Source organism: Schistocerca cancellata, chromosome 4, assembly GCF_023864275.1.
Source record: "Schistocerca cancellata isolate TAMUIC-IGC-003103 chromosome 4, iqSchCanc2.1, whole genome shotgun sequence".
NCBI classification, from domain to species: Eukaryota; Metazoa; Arthropoda; class Insecta; order Orthoptera; family Acrididae; genus Schistocerca; species Schistocerca cancellata.
This window is the reverse complement of record NC_064629.1, coordinates 152,803,503-152,821,513: the sequence shown is the minus strand read 5'-3', so window position 1 is coordinate 152,821,513 and position 18,011 is coordinate 152,803,503. Positions and strand designations below refer to the sequence as shown.

Here is an 18,011-nt window from a genome sequence, read left to right as displayed (position 1 = left end):
ACAGAATTAGTCCTTCGCCAGCCACAAATGACACCGTATTACTCCAGAAGGAAGTTTAATAATCTTAAGCAATCTTGGCCTCAATCCCAATTGTAAGAAGTCTTACCATGCAAGTAAGAATATCATTCTGGGTAAGCACTGGTATATCAGCAAAATGAAACCAATGCCATTTACTCAAAACAAGCCAGCACTGCTCATATACTGCAGACATTGTCCTGCTGAACTGGCCTCCATCACTTCATTCCACATTGCACTCCTTTTGATTCCCATGGCACCAGCAGTACAGCTCAAGGAGGCTATAATTCAGATGTGCCACTTGTTCTCAGATATTCCATTAGAATACGGCTGTCATCTGCAAACACGGTAAATTTGTACTCAACACCATTCACAATAGCAGGCAGATGATTATCAGAAATCAGAGGACAGACACAGAGGCATTTTTTCCCCAAACCCTATTCCATTGATATTACCAAAAGACTAACTTCATGACATGCAGTACCAGTTTCATATTGCTTATCTGACAGTGTCCTGGGTCAACAGAAATATTCCTTTTTAAAATGCAGTCAGTAATTTAAAAAAATACTGAAAATGAAACTGTTGTCCTAATTTAGTCAGTAAGAGGTATGATCTTGAATCAGAGGTTAAACATAGGTAGAAAAGTTTCTTAAAACGGCATGAATGTCTTCAGCCAGTGCAGATAAAGATGCACAAAAAACACACAATATATTCATCCAGTGTTTCATAATGAGAGCACTTAGCTGCTTCCAACAAACATTGATTATAAATTCAAACCTTTTCAAAAGTCTTAATAGCAGACATTTAAAACATCATTTTCAAAGTAACAGAAGTTCAAAGAAACTGCAGTGTGTAAAACTACTCCAAACAATTTGAAGTTTAGTTACTAGAAGCAATAATAGCAATTGGAAACCCAATAGCAAACGTTTTCCGTAGTTTGTTTGTGGCCTTCCATATCATTTTCAAGGTTTGCTTGAGCTACAATGAATCCAGGTTTATGAAAACTGTATTACCAATGTGAGTTTACCACACTTCACTTTCCTTTGAATTGTCACATGCTTTTGAAATTAAGACTTAAAGCAACATATGTATTACATTCCTGCTTTGTGTCCTTTAGCCTTTTCACTATCCAAGGTTTTTATTGCATACTGTTGAAGCTTTGAGAACATAGAAATAATTGTAATGTGATATGACTCTTGTTCCAGTCATGATATTAAATAGGTTATATTAAGTACATGACATAGTAGTTTGTAGACATCGACATACTTAGTAGAAAAATATGCTCTGATCTTCATGGGCAGCTACACAAGAATGTATTGTTACTCCTGTGCATTTTAATCTCTCTAGGAGAGCTTACATCACAAATTTGTGGGCTTTTTATGATATATTTTCCTGTAAATATATATTTGTGCACACTACTGTAATTCAGTTCCTTTGAAGCGAACAACTGTGCATGTATCAATATTAGACGCACTCCTAATATCTGAAATACTGAGTGCCTGTTAACATTAACATCCCACCTCTTGTCCTAAACAGACTAATAAAAAGGTTGATGTATGGTTACATTACAAACCACTTATTGTATTTTTTGTTTGGCAATTTAATGCGATTATGTATAAGCTTAGGGGTGGCCACTTGTTTAAGATTGATTGACACACAGATTGCCATCTCTTCATAATATTAGACTTCATAAATAAGACATAGTAATACATTTATGTTCCTTGACATGATGTAATTACATTGGACATGACTAGCTTTAGCGAGTGAGCTGCTTATGACATGGCAGTTTTGTGTGTTTACATAAGTTAGGGTTGGTACACTGCTTTTTTTCGTTATGGCATATATATGTCAAGAATATGTGCACCCTTTTTTCTTTAGTTTTTTTACGCAATACCGGTACTGTGAGGATGGTAAATGACTGAAACCAGTTGTAATAAAGTAACCTCTCGCTACTCTCACCTGTCAGACGAAAGAATTATCAGCTCAAGAAGCCATAGTTTCCTCAGTTAAACATTTCTGTTGACATGTTCATTGGTTTGATATGACTTGTTCACACTGTATTACAGTTGTATGATATGTATTTAAAAGTGTGTAAAATAAAATAGATTTCATGTAAGTTTACATTCTGATAACTTGAATTAGTAGTACAAATTTGTATTTGTCAAAGTAGTTACTGAAATCAGAATTTCTGTGCTTGGAGTGTGTTATCCAGAAGCACTCTCCAAAATATTTTGTGTTCCAAAAAGTATCATTATTCACATTTGTAACTATTAGTCATTTATTTATTTTTTTTATTTATTTCGTATTCCATTAATCCGTATTGTGATAAATCACAAGGATGTGGAATGAGTCATGATTACATACAACAGATATAATACACATATATAAAATGACAAAAATGTACCATAAGATTATGAATAAGTTTGTAGGTTAAAATCAAATCAAAGGTATAGCTCAAGTAATATAAAACAATACCTAAAAAGGAAATATAGTACATTTTCCAAATTAAACAAATAATACACATATATAAAATGACAAAAATGTACCATAAGATTATGAATAAGTTTTTAGGTATTGTTTTATATTACTTGAGCTATACCTTTGATTTGATTTTAACCTACAAAGGAAATATAGTACATTTTCCAAATTAAACAGTTAATGTGATCTATAGCAAACAAATTTTTATCAGTATAAAAAATCATTGCTTTATCTGTAGATACTCATCAAGAGAATAGAAGGAATTTACCATTAGGTATTCTCTCAATTTACATTTAAAAGTAGGTAAGACATTAATGTGATCTTTAATACCTGATGGAAGGGAGTTGAAAATTTTTGTGGCTGAATAATGAACACCTTTCTGAACAAGACTTAAATGTTTCAGATCCCTGTGTAGATCATTTTTAGACCTAGTATTATGATCATGACATTCACTATTAGTTTTAAAAAGAGATAGGTTGTTAGAAACACAAATATTAACACTTACCTCTCAATTCATATTTTCTTTGATTTTTAACTTATGAAACAGACTTCTGCAAGAATATCTTGGATGAACACCACTCATGATTCTAACAGCTCTCTTCTGTGCAGTAAATATTTTTTTGGCTAAAGGCTTGTTGCCCCAAAATATTATGCCATACGACATGATAGAATGAAAATAACCAAAGTAGGCAGCTTTAGTAGCGTCCTCATCACCAATGGGGGTGATTACACGCAGAGCATAAGTTGCCACACTGAGCCTTCTATGTAGGTCTAAGATATGCTCAGACCAGTTCAGCTTGCCATCAATTAGAATGCCCAAGAACTTAGATGATTCACAGTGTAGTATATTTTGGTTACCACAGTTTAAGTGGCATACTTCATTTTCTTGTTGAGATGTGTGAAATTGCATATACTGAGTTTTCTGAATGTTTAGAGTTAGTCCGTTGCACTTAAACCAGTGTAGGATGTCAACGAGTACAGCATTACATTTATTTTCTAGGTCACTGTTAGTTCGACTTTCAAGAAGAATAGTGGTGTCATCGGCAAAAAGAGTAAATTTACACTCGGTGTCTGTGCAAAGTGGGAGATCATTGATGAAGATAAGGAAAAGCAAAGGTCCTAGGATGGACCCCTGAGGCACACCACACTTTAATGTGCCCCAATCAGAAGAAATGGGACTATCATTGGCACCATTAATTATCACCTTCTGTTTTCTGTTTTTGCAGATATGATTCTATCCATCTACCAATGCTACCTCGCAAGCCATAAAAATTAGCCTTATGTAAGAGAATGTTGTGGTCCACACAGTCAAAGGCCTTAGACAAGTCACAAAAAATTCCAATAGGTGACATTTTATTATTTATTGACTCTAAAATTTCATTTGTGAGAGAAAAAATAGCCTGCTCAGTTGATCTACCTTTTTGGAAACCAAACTGGTTTCTGTTGAGTATGTTGTGGCTGTTAAGATGTTCTACAATTCTTGTATACATTAGTTTCTCTAATACTTTTGAGAAACTACTTAGTAGTGATATTGGACGGTAGTTAGATAAATTAGTTTTGTCACCCTTCTTGAAAAGTGGTTTCACAACGGCAAGCTTTAATCTCTCTGGGACAACACCTTGCTGGATAGACTCATTAAAAATGTGACACAGGACTTGACATATGTGGTCACTACAATGCTTCAGTATTTTTGGTGAAATGTTGTCAATACCAGTGGAATTTTTATTTTTTAAGGCCTTGATGGTATTTTTAACTTCAGTAATAGTAACTGGGGCAATACAAATTGGGTCATACGTGTTAGGGTTAGCTCTGTGTAATAAATGCGTAGCAGCATTTAAGGAACCGTTACAACCTACTTGTTCTGCTGCAGTTATGAAGTGATTGTTGAATATGTTGGAAACTGTTACAGGATTATGAATAACCTCATCCTTATAGCTTATCTCTGTGGTAATAACATTCTTGTTACTCTTGCCACACTCTCTCTCTTTATAACATTACAAACTGCTTTTATTTTGTTCTCAGATTTATCAATTTCAGACTTAATATACAGGCTCTTGGATTTGTTTATCACCCTTTTTAAAATTTTACAATATAACTTAAAATGAGACCTTTCAAGGGGATCATTTGATACTCTTAGTGAGGCATGTAACTCCCTCTTATTCCTGCAAGAAATTTTTATACCTCCAGTAATCCATGGTTTACTGGAAGAAACCTCATTGTTCTTTCTGACAGTTTTTTTTTTGGGAAAGCCATTTCAAATACAGATATAAATTCATTTAAAAAAAGGTTAAATTTATCATTAACATCTGATGTGCTGTACACTGGCTCCCAATCTATCTGTGACAAATAGTCGTTAAAGGCAGACACAGTTTCAGTGTTTATACATCTATAGGACCTATAGGTGTGGGAGATTTTATTGCACAAACTGATGTTATTTACTTTCAGAAGTTGTCCATCATGGTCAGACAGGCCATAAATTACTTTGCTCACACTAGCACTGTTGACTCTATTCTTGTCAATGAAAATATTATCTAGAAGGCTCTTGCAATTTTCTGTAACTCTAGTGGGCCAGGTAACCATCGCAGCCAAGTTGTAAGAATTCATTAAGTGGTCCAGGTCAGTTTTGAGGTTGTTATCAGTTAAGAAGTTGACATTAAAGTCACCTACAATTATTAAATTTCTAGTTTTAGAGAACAATTTGGTCAAAAGAGATTCTAACTTATTCATAAAGATGCAAAACTTCCCTGCTGGAGCTCTGTAAATTGCAAGCACAGTAAGTAACATGTCCTTTGCAGAAATTTCAGTCCCGCAAACTTCAAAATGTTGATCTACACAATACTTACTTAGATCTAAAGATTTATAAATGATTTTACTGTCTATATAAATTACAGCACCACCTTTCTCCTTACTTGTTCTGCAGTAATGAGTAGCTAGATCACACCCATCAAGCTGCAGCCCATCAATTCCAACTGTTACATGATGCTCAGTAAGGCATAAAACATGAGGACGGTCAACAGTGTCCATGTCCCCTAAATTTACAGATAAAAACTCTAATTTACTTTTGAGACTTCTGATATTTTGATGAAGAATAATAAGATTCTTATAGCTACCTCTACTGTCCTTCTGCTGGTCTGCTTGTCCATTAACACCGTTAGTCCCCGTTGCACTCAAAACTGTGTTGGATACATTAAGACCTATGTCGCAGCTGGAGATTTGTTCACTAGATGTCGTTGGTGAGGTCGGGTGGGTGCTGGCCATAAAAAAATCACTGTTTCTTTTTGGAATTCTTCTTTCTCTCGTAGAAAATCGGGGATTACCTTTTATCCTTGGAGATACTGCATCGGAATTATTTTCCAGTCCTTGAGGTTCTTTGGGTGGAACTTCATCATATGGTATTAATATGTCATTGGCAGTGACAGGGTGAGACACAGCTATACATCTGTTTCTTGTATTCACATTGGTTCCCTGTCTATCTTGGCATGAATTGGTTTCTACAGTACCGGTACAAAATCTGACCTTTCTTGCAGAGCTGGTTGTAAGTGTTTTTACTACATCACACCGTTTCCATGGGTTTGATACTGATGAAGCAATGTTCCTGCACAGTCTGAGCTTTCCTGTTTTGTTCAGGTGTAGTCCATGATTAGTGTAATCAGGCCTTTGCAAGAATAAATTGACATCAATTACTTTCACATTAACAAAATTAGATGACAAATTCATTATATATTCATTAAATCTGTACACTGTTTCGTTGACTTCTGGCTTGTCATAACAGTAGGGAACGGTACATAACAATAGCTTTGTATGATGAAGTGCTGCAGTCAACTTTTCTAAGTCTGGAATAAAGTTGTTTTTCTTACGAATGTCATTTATTCCTGCAAGGATAATAACTGCATCGTCCAAATTGAAATCACTAGTAAGATCTGATGCCCCTTCAACTACACCACTGAGGCATGCATTTGGTTTAACAACAGATGATGTGTAGTACTTGGGTTTCAAAAATTCATTTAGCAATGATGCACAGTTTCGCCCATGACTGTCCGATAGTAATAAAATCTTATTCGTTCGCTGACTCTCAATTGGTCTTTTTGTCGAATTTTTAGGAACATTGACTCGTCCTACCACCTGAGTAGATTTCTCTGTTTCATCAATTTTATCACTTAAGGCACTAAAACGGTTGCTTGTATTCAGATGATATAACTGCTGAGAAACGAGATGTTTTGGTATCTTCTTGGGCTGGTGACAATTTGTGCTCTCTTCTTGGGATTCACTTTTGTTCTGTTGACTTCTGGCAGACAATGTGACATTTTCAGCTTTCAGTCTTTGCAGTTCTTCTAACAACACGGAAATTATTTCTTCCTTGCTGTCTATAGTGCCCACTTTTACGCAATTATCACATTTCCATATCTCTTGTTTTGAGTCCACCTTTGCACAGTTATAATGATAAACAATTTTACACTTAAAGCACATAATACCTGTAACGACTTTCTTTCTGCATGAGCATAGTTTGCTGTTTGTTATTTCTTGAAGCGCAATTTCGTGGCTGTATGATGAAGTTGATGCTAAGCAAACACTGAGTTTCTCATTTTTTACTACCACCTTCATAATTAAATAACAAGAGATGCACTTCCCATCACTAAATACGTCGAACTTCTTACACTTCACACAGACTTCGGATTGTTTGCTTTTATTTGCGGAACTCATGCTGTTCTGTTTACCGATCGTCAACATGGTTTCTTTTTCACAGTTAATAGATGCATCACAGTTTTTTTCAGATACTTTTAACACAATATAACACGTAATACATAACTGGTCACAATACCAACCGACATTTCTGCAAAATGCACACTTTTCTTCATTAAATTTACATTTATTACTGGAACTAACACACTCGCGAATTTTGCATTATATAAATTTGGTCCCTTTGAAAGGCAGCATAAGTATTTCATATTGCCATTACTGAAGCTCCTACATTACTGTTAATTCTTGCAAGCATTGTAAAATGTCTACAAATATTTGCAACAATCGGAGCTTCATGAAGTTAAATTAAATGACACAGTCATATTTTGTACTTCCAGCATACATTACAGTATTTGGAGATTTATGAACTACAGGAAATTGTAAAGCACTGATGCAGAAAATGTATTCTACCCTTAATGTAACATCCAGTATTTAGGTTTCATATTATGGAACATGCAAATACTTAAAATGATATTCCTCAGTTACTAGAAACTCTTACCCAGCTACATATAAGACATTCTTTGTTTGTGTTAAGGATGTATATTATACAGTCAGTCACAGGTTCATATATTAACAGACCTATATGTTGTCTTTGGATCTTTGCCAGAAGTTAAAACATCTAACTAGATTTTGACTCTGTATGTTGATGTTACTAGTAGATTTGTTGTGATTTGCAAATGATACAATGTTGTTCTGAAGTGAAAGGACAGAACCTTTGTAAGTTAAGTTGCCTTACGGATCTGGGGCTACTTCATGCCCTTCAATCGGCATTTCATAAGGAGTGTGCTATTATGCATACATGGCTTCATATGTAGGTTGATAATTTGTGTGCCACATCACGTGGGACATAGTGTACACTATTCATGTAGTTCTAACTAATGGCCAATAATGAAAATTGAAATTTGGATTGTCATTAATACATTTTTGACTTCCCTCGACGGTAGAAATTACGTATTGCTCTGTGGCGGTATGTGTTTTCATAGGCACTTGACAGTAGTGAGGTAGTCCAAACTGGCCAGTAATATGATAAATGTACAGGCTAAAAAGTTTCCTTTTGTGGAATATTTGAAGACTGTCCCCTCACGTATAACAACTGTTACTCAAAGTTGGTAAGCTGTAGATGAAAAAATTATTAGCTAAGATGGTGTAGACTGTTAGAGCTTCTAAATGTCATTATTTAAACTTTATTTAGGGAAACCTTCACTGCCTCTGTAAGTATTGGGGAAACGTGAGAGGAACTCCTAAAAATCTTTACTGTGTTATATAACCTAGGTATGTAAAAAATCTATAAATTTTGTCTTAGTTGAAATGTCATTATCCAAACATGCATGAGCTAAAATCATGACAAAACATTTTGTTTCTCAATTGATAGTGACTCATCATCTGTAAAGTCTCCCAGCTTTGTGCTAAACATGCAGTGTGTTACTGCTGTACAATGCTTTTCTATAGATACACATTGAATATGTAATTTAGAAAGATTGTAACATTTCTATCGAATGATTTCAATTTGCTTACGATGAATATCATCTTTTGTATTACCACATCAAACATATAGTGTAGCTATTTCAACTATTATTAAAATGAGGAAAATCTTTCATGTGTAGTAGTTTCTATTTTTAGCAAAGGAGTAACCTGCTTGTAGCAGGTAAACATAAACCTTTCAACGTTAATTGGATGCAACATGTAAAAAGTCTCTGTAAAGTGTATGCGTGTTGTAAAAATTAATGCTATTGGATAGCAGCACTGTTACTATTAAAGCATAATCTTTATTTTTTTATGCACTGATGGGAAAATGATGTTACTCAACAATCCATGCAAGAAAAACCTAAATAATAGTTAGTCTAACCCTTAATGCAAGAATCTTTCTTCTGTGCGTCAAATAACCTTAGACAATCTTTCAAAAGATAACCACATGTCTAACTGCTGACAATGCTTCTGCTTACTTGCAGACATCTCTCTCTCTCTCTCTCTCTCTCTCTCTCTCTCTCTCTCTCTCTCTCTCTCTCTCTCTCTCTCCTGTTGGCCTCTCTTGGCCAACTCTTGATTTTTTCGACCCCGATGGTATTAGGTTGCAAGGCCTGAGGGTGTCATTCATTTTCTTTCTCTAATCTTACATTCCAGGGGGAGGAGGCCTCCATAGACGCAGTGAAGCCAGTCCTAGGGGTGTGAACCTGTAAGAAAAATGTGGTCCTCCTAATTGTGGGTTATGTGACGGCTGGTAATCCATCCTTGAAAGAATCTGTGCTCACAAACTTCACAATAAGCCCTGGGTATGAAGGCTGACAAAGCGCAAAGAGATGGTGAGAACAGAATAGACCATAATGGGTGTGTCGACAGTGTTCCTACCATCATTCACCCATAATGACTCATTTGGGAACAATGTGGTCTGCAGTTCGGGACATTGCTCTGCATGGAAAATAAAGTAGGTGACCACATAAAATGGGAAATGTTCCAGGTCTTCAAAGAATTATCATCATAAGAAGTAACGAGGAATAATGGAAACTTGTAACCCCATATTGGTGCAGTCACTACTAGGACAATCCCGAAGAGAAGAACAGCACTTCACCACAGCACTGAGGCAACAGAGGAGGCTGGTGTTCGAAAATACATGTGGTGATATGCACCAGTTGGATATTCTTGAGGGACAGAAAGGAAGTAATGTTACTGCTGCCTAATATGAAGAGAAGACAGAAGTGAAAATGATGAAACATTGGTTCATCATCATTACAGCAACAGTCCCTCACAATGTACTTCATCCCAAAACACACTTCATTACACATCCTCTAAGATGATAAAAGATTCCAGAGTTGACAGTCATCCCATACCTCATGGACATCTGCACTAATGGTCATTTGTATTTTGGTGACCACACTAGGAGAAATATGACTGTTACTGAAGATGTTTTGGACCTTTAACAGGAAGACATGATGTTCAGTCAGCTTGACAAGAGACCTGAAGCACCTTCACCTGCAATCTTCCATTTGGGAGAGGGACATGAACTACCTGTACACCAACATAGTTCCACAAAAATGTTAAAATTGTGACAAAGTAGCTCTACCTGCTAACCAGCCAGCACGTTTCCTCCTGTCGTGCATTTCCTTCACCTTTGCTGACATGTTTACCATTAGAGCCAAGAAACCAAGGAACGAACAGTAAACAATGACTGCCTGTCTCTGATACGCTTCTACATCAGAGAATCCACAGAATGCAGTCGCTTTTAACACATAGTCATATCTCAAAGAATATTCAGCTGAAGGCAGTCTTAAATACCAGTGGACCGCTAATTTCGTCTGGTGAGAAAATCGACAGCTTATAATAAATACAGTGTGAGATGCTAGTGTTAGTGGAAGTCCCATCCTGATGTTTCACGGGCCAATCAGTGAGATGTGGTGGAACTGTGAGTGTTCTTGAGAAAGTTAAAAGAATAGTGGTACCTCTGAGTGGCTGTTTCTAAGTTGGCCTGGCTGAGGATTTATATCATGATATTTCTTGAGAGACAGAATAACCAGAAGTATGCAGCATGTTGTGTGGCACAAGAAACTACCACCTGTCTTCCAAGATCTGTGTAGACTTGGCAATGAACTACATTCACAAAAACACTATCCAGAATTCGTGATATGAGGTAAAAGGGTACAAAGTAACCTGTTATCATGAGGAGTAAATTGCATCCTAGTCACTGCTGTTTACCTGTCTTCAGTGTAATATCAGCCATGGTTACCACTGGTTTGACGTATGTGCTATGAAATCAGTTGTGACCAGGAGCAGGACAAAAACATTTTACTAGCACAGGCAATGTCACTGGGAAAAAATAAACCTGGGTTTAGTCTCGCTTGAGATATTCCTAACAAGCTATTCATGTATGTTCCTTTTCTGCAACTTTGCTGTTTTTCTCGTCAATTATATTTAACCATAGAACATTGTGTACATAAATATTTGTTACTTGAGAATTACCTGCCTTTGTTCTGCACCAATAGTGCAGGACCGAAGCTGTGGAAGCCCCCAACTGACACAGGTCATGAAATGTTAACACTACTGCCTGCAATGTATCAAGTAACATAACTTCTGTTGTATGTAATAAGCAGATTTAAATGAATGTACCAGGAAAATGAAGTTAATTGGCATCAATAATATACAGTAACAGAAACCTACAAATATTTTACAGATATAACAAATCACTTCGATCATTAAAATTAAATGTACTGAAAGAAATCACAATGTCACTATAATTGCTGTTTATTTATATAGTAAAAAATAGTGCACCAGTTTGTTGCTCAGCTTATGTTCAGTGCTGATAGATAATAGATATGTGAAAGAGAGGTGTATTTTGCAGTAAAAAACCACACCAAGCTGTTAAATGTTTTATTACTGTGCAGCTAGCTTTGTATTGATATTTCACACCAAAATGAGTTCCATGCAAGCTGTGCTGCCCAATTTTTATATAGGATTGTGAGTTAAGTGATTGGCTCAACAGATGATAGTGTGAGTCAAATAAGTAGTTTCTTTAATAATAATTTGTGAAACATAATATGAATGTAAAGGTATGTAATACCACTTTATATCACGAAAATTCACTTGTATAAACATTGTAAAGTCACCCCCCTGCGGGTCCGGGGATTAGAATAGGCCCGAGGTATTCCTGCCTGTCGTAAGAGGCGACTAAAAGGAGTCCATCCCCCTCACGGGGGTAGTTAGCGCCTGCGTCCGGAGACGGACGGTTCCACGACCTATGATTGTGGTCTTTTTGGTTTTTCACTTCTCGTGTCTTCCTTCCTTTTGTTGGTTCCTTTCTTTGCTCTTCTCCACCTCACTGTCTTCCTTACTCTTTCCCTTGACTTCTCCTTGACTTCTCCTTTTGACTTCTCCTTTTGACTTCTCCTTTTGACTTCTCCTTTTGACTTCTCCTTTTGACTTCTCCTTTTGACTTCTCCTTTTGACTTCTCCTTTTGACTTCTCCTTTTGACTTCTCCTTTTGACTTCTCCTTTTGACTTCTCCTTTTGACTTCTCCTTTTGACTTCTCCTTTTGACTTCTCCTTTTGACTTCTCCTTTTGACTTCTCCTTTTGACTTCTCCTTCTCCTTGACTTCTCCTTCTCCTTGACTTCTCCTTCTCCTTGACTTCTCCTTCTCCTTGACTTCTCCTTCTCCTTGACTTCTCCTTCTCCTTGACTTCTCCTTCTCCTTGACTTCTCCTTCTCCTTGACTTCTCCTTCTCCTTGACTTCTCCTTCTCCTTGACTTCTCCTTCTCCTTGACTTCTCCTTCTCCTTGACTTCTCCTTCTCCTTGACTTCTCCTTCTCCTTGACTTCTCCTTCTCCTTGACTTCTCCTTCTCCTTGACTTCTCCTTCTCCTTGACTTCTCCTTCTCCTTGACTTCTCCTTCTCCTTGACTTCTCCTTCTCCTTGACTTCTCCTTCTCCTTGACTTCTCCTTCTCCTTGACTTCTCCTTCTCCTTGACTTCTCCTTCTCCTTGACTTCTCCTTCTCCTTGACTTCTCCTTCTCCTTGACTTCTCCTTCTCCTTGACTTCTCCTTCTCCTTGACTTCTCCTTCTCCTTGACTTCTCCTTCTCCTTGACTTCTCCTTCTCCTTGACTTCTCCTTCTCCTTGACTTCTCCTTCTCCTTGACTTCTCCTTCTCCTTGACTTCTCCTTCTCCTTGACTTCTCCTTCTCCTTGACTTCTCCTTCTCCTTGACTTCTCCTTCTCCTTGACTTCTCCTTCTCCTTGACTTCTCCTTCTCCTTGACTTCTCCTTCTCCTTGACTTCTCCTTCTCCTTGACTTCTCCTTCTCCTTGACTTCTCCTTCTCCTTGACTTCTCCTTCTCCTTGACTTCTCCTTCTCCTTGACTTCTCCTTCTCCTTGACTTCTCCTTCTCCTTGACTTCTCCTTCTCCTTGACTTCTCCTTCTCCTTGACTTCTCCTTCTCCTTGACTTCTCCTTCTCCTTGACTTCTCCTTCTCCTTGACTTCTCCTTCTCCTTGACTTCTCCTTCTCCTTGACTTCTCCTCCTCCTTGACTTCTCCTCCTCCTTGACTTCTCCTCCTCCTTGACTTCTCCTCCTCCTTGACTTCTCCTCCTCCTTGACTTCTCCTCCTCCTTGACTTCTCCTCCTCCTTGACTTCTCCTCCTCCTTGACTTCTCCTCCTCCTTGACTTCTCCTCCTCCTTGACTTCTCCTCCTCCTTGACTTCTCCTCCTCCTTGACTTCTCCTCCTCCTTGACTTCTCCTCCTCCTTGACTTCTCCTCCTCCTTGACTTCTCCTCCTCCTTGACTTCTCCTCCTCCTTGACTTCTCCTCCTCCTTGACTTCTCCTCCTCCTTGACTTCTCCTCCTCCTTGACTTCTCCTCCTCCTTGACTTCTCCTCCTCCTTGACTTCTCCTCCTCCTTGACTTCTCCTCCTCCTTGACTTCTCCTCCTCCTTGACTTCTCCTCCTCCTTGACTTCTCTGGTCTCCGCCTCGGCGTTTGAGACAGTCTGTCCTCTTTCTCCCTCTCTCTCTCTCTTATTTTTCCTCTTCTACCTTCCTCCCTGTGCGTGCCTGAAGGCCGACCCACGCGTTCGCACGCGTAGTCGGTGATGGGGTAACGCGTAAGTCCCCGCCCTGGGTAGACATGTAAGGCACGCGCGTACCCCCTGGTAAAGGCCAGGCCCGGGGAGGGGTGATTGCCTGAGCTGATACCTTCTGACCATGCCGATTGGTCCCTCCGTCTGTTTCTCGGGAGGTGTGACCTGAGGTGTAAACATTCACCTAAGGCGGGAGTGCCCTCTGAGAGGGTCCCCACAAGGAAGGAGCGCGCCATCGGAGACGCTGGCAATCATGGGGGATTCCTCCGCAATGGATTCTACTCCATCTCTCTCGACTTCGACCCAAAAACGGAAACGTGACCAGCCAACAGTGACAAAAGTACTACCGCCTGCCCCACAGTTCCTCGTAGTTTCTCGATCTGAGGACGGAAAGGATTTTTCCTCTGTCAACCCTTTCGTTATTCAGAAGGGCGTAGATGCCATAGCCGGATCTGTCAAATCTTGTACCAGGTTGCGTAACGGCACCTTATTACTAGAAACTGAGAGTGCCTTTCAGGCACAAAAACTGCTTCGGGCCACCCTCCTGTACACGTTCCCTGTCCGGGTGGAGACCCACCGGACTTTGAATTCGTCTCATGGTGTAGTCTATACTAGCTCCCTCGACGGATTGACTGACGAGGAGCTTCAATCTTTCCTCGCTGAGCAGGGCGTGACGGCTGTCCATAGGGTCATGAAAAAGGTCAACAATGACCTTGTACCGACCCGGACACTTTCCTTGACCTTCGATAGTGTTAAGCTGCCGTCGCGCATCAAGGCGGGCTACGAGGTTATTTCTGTTCGCCCCTATGTCCCGACACCAACGCGCTGCTACCAGTGTCAGCGTTTCAATCATACTCGACAGTCTTGTTCCAATGCGGCTAAATGTCACTTGTGGCAGGGATGCCCATGAGGGTGACTGTCCACCTCCGTCTCCTCGTTGTGTGAACTGTCAGGGTGACCATGCCGCATCCTCCCGCGACTGTCCTGTCTATAAGGAAGAACGCTGTCTCCAAGAAATTCGGGTCAAAGAGAAAGTGTCCACCTCGGCTGCTCGCAAGCTATTGGCTACTAGGAAGCCCACGCTGCTCCCAGCGGGGAAATACAGTACTGTCCTCGCCTCTCCTCGGACTACCCGGGAGGTAGCAACCCAGACATGCGATCTGACCTTCAGCACCACGGTCGTCCGTTCGGCCAGTGCTAAGATCGCGCGGTCGACGTCTCCTCTTCCTCCCATCACCCCACAGACGCCAGCCCCTTCATCAGCTTCTGCTAAGACGAAGACCCCGAAGTCAGATGCACGGGCAGCGTTATCGCCATACTGGCGTATCATCCGGCGACATGGTGTGGGCTGCTATTGGTTACACGTCTCGGTCACTTATTGTACGCATTGACGGCATTTTGAACAGTGGACGTTACATTTCAGATGTGTTACGACCCGTGGCTCTACCCTTCATTCGATCCCTGCGATACCCTACATTTCAGCAGGATAATGCACGACCGCATGTTGTAGGTCCTGTACGGGCCTTTCTGGATACAGAAAATGTTCGACTGCTGCTCTGGCCACCACATTCTCCAGATCTCTCACCAATTGAAAACGTCTGGTCAATGGTGGCCGAACAACTGACTCGTCACAATACGCCAGTCACTAGTTTTGATGAACTGTGGTATCGTGTTGAAGCTGCATGGTCATCTGTACCTGTACACGCCATCCAAGCTCTGTTTGACTCAATGCCCAGGTATATCAAGGCCGTTATTACGGCCAGAAGTGGTTGTTCTGGGTACTTATTTCTCAGGATCTATGCACCCAAATTGCGTGAAAATGTAATCACATGTCAGTTCTAGTATAATATATTTGTCCAACGAATACCCGTTTATCATCTGCATTTCTTCTTGGTGTAGCAATTTTAATGGCCAGTAGTGTAAATGGCTTCATGACATCCACCATCGCGGTTCGGCAGATGAAGAAGAACAGTAGTGACTGGGATGGAACAGAGCACCTCTCAAATCAGAAAGTGTAATTCCAACAATCACGCCATCTTCACTCAGTCCACGGCATCACGGTATGGCCAGCACCAGAGCCACCTCGGGTGGCAACCACCATAACAGCAGCTGTCCAGGAACGGCGCGTGTGATGTCAGCTACCTTGAGCAGATTGAAAGCTACTTGCGATACGATTTCTCGAGGGGCATTAACAGCCGATGTCAACAGTGAGTCAAGACACTGATTGTAACCTATCGAAATAAATAACTAATTCTGAATCTTCTTTCACTGCGCCTACCTGCGACAAGATGTATGAGTGAGCAAGGTGTATGAGACAGGCGAAATACCCTCAGACTTCAAGAAGAATATAATAATTCCAGTCCCAAAGAAAGGTGTTGACAGATGTGAAAATTACCGAACTATCAGTTTAATAAGACACGGCTGCATAATACTAACACGAATTCTTTACAGACGAATGGAAAAACTGGTAGAAGCTGACCTCGGGGAAGATCAGTTTGGATTCCGGAGAAACGTTAGAACACGTGTGGCAATACTGACCCTACCACTTAGAAAATAGATTAAGGAAAGGCAAACCTACGTTTCTAGCATTTGTAAACCTAGAGAAAGCTTTTGACAATGTTGACTGGAATACTCTTTCAAATTCTGAAGGTGGCAGGGGTAAAATACAGGGAGCGAAAGGCTATTTACAATTTTTACAGAAAGCAGATGGCAGTTATAAGAGTCAAGGGGCATGAAAGGGAAGCAGTGGTTGGGAAGGGAGTGAGACAGGGTTGCAGCCTATCCCCGATGTTATTCAATCTGTAATTCTGTCAGAGACAGCAAAGTTTTTATTTTTTCTCCATAGATTTTAATTCCTACTCCGAATTTTTCTTTTGTTTCCTTTACTGCTTGCTCAAAATACAATGTCATCGGCGAGCATCAAAGGACTTGGAAGAGCAGTTAAACGGAATGGACAGTGTCTTGAAAGGAGGGTATAAGATGAATATCAACAAAAGCAAAATGAGGATAATGGAATGTAGTCGAATTAAATCGGGTGATGCTGAGGGAATTACATTAGGAAATGAGACACTTAAAGTAGTAACGGAGTTTTGCTATTTGGGGAGCAAAATAACTGATGATGGTCGAAGTAGAGAGGATATAAAATGTAGACTGGCAATGGCAAGGAAAGCGTTTCTGAAGAAGAGAAATTTGTTAACATCGAGTATAGATTTAAGTGTCAGGAAGTCGTTTCTGAAAGTATTTGTATGGAGCGTAGCCATGTATGGAAGTGAAACATGGGCGATAACTAGTTTGGACAAGAAGAAAATAGCTTTCGAAATGTGGTGCTACAGAAGAATGCTGAAGATTAGATGGGTAGATCACATAACTAATGAGGAGGTATTGAATATGATTGGGGAGAAGAGAAGTTTGTGGCACAACTTAACTAGAAGAAGGGATCGGTTGGTAGGACGTGTTCTGAGGCATCAAGGGATCACCAATTTTGTATTGGAGGGCAGCGTGGAGGGTAAAAATCGTAGAGGGAGAGCAAGGGATGAATACGCTAAACAGATTCAGAAGGATGTAGGTTGCAGTAGGTACTGGGAGATGAAGAACCTTGCACAGGATAGAGTAGCATGGAAAGCTGCATCAAACCAGTCTCTGGACTGAAGACCACAACAACAGCAACCTGCGACAACAGGTCACCACGATCCTCCTGAGGAAAACGGGTGAGGAGCAGACTGGGAGAGCGCCTCCTGACACAGAACCACCTCTACTTCTGACCTCCCATCAGTTTCCTCTTGCAGGCTACTGGGCGCTCAATGTACTCTATTTCTTGAGACAGCACACAGCCAAATGCATGGTTGGACACATCACATGACAATGAATTTCTTACCGAAATCTGGGAACCATAAGATTGGACTTGGCGGTGGAGGTCCTTCCAGTCTCTTAAAAGCAAGTTGACAATCCTCTGACCAAATAAACTTTGAACCTTTCTTCAGTAATTGCGTCAGTGGTCTGGCAACATCCGCAGATCCCTTGATGAATCTTCGGTAGTAGTTCGCGACTCCTACGAATGAATGTAGTGCCTTCAAGAGGTCTGCATCTGACCTTTACACTCCCTCGAATTGCTCGCTGCATGCAGTTTCGCATAAGTCCGTCAGATGTCAATACAGGCGCTTTGGACTGAGGGGGCAACCGCACTTGACTTTCAGGATGCTCGTTCCAGCGTCGCACG

The 18,011-nt window shown here is 40.1% G+C and overlaps 1 protein-coding gene across 1 annotated transcript in view; it reads right to left on the bottom strand.

Moving 5' to 3' along the window:
• Positions 1 to 296: 296 nt before the first annotated feature.
• The window catches only part of LOC126183938 (trichohyalin-like), a 47,715-nt gene continuing 30,000 nt past the window's right edge, over positions 297 to 18,011 (bottom strand). The window contains exons 2-4 of the mRNA XM_049926286.1: positions 12,179 to 13,609; positions 6,351 to 6,526; positions 297 to 352 (exon numbers count right to left, since the gene is read on the bottom strand). Of these exons, the coding sequence (XP_049782243.1) occupies positions 297 to 352; positions 6,351 to 6,526; positions 12,179 to 13,609 (1,663 nt within the window). The remainder of the gene's footprint in view (positions 353 to 6,350; positions 6,527 to 12,178; positions 13,610 to 18,011) is intronic.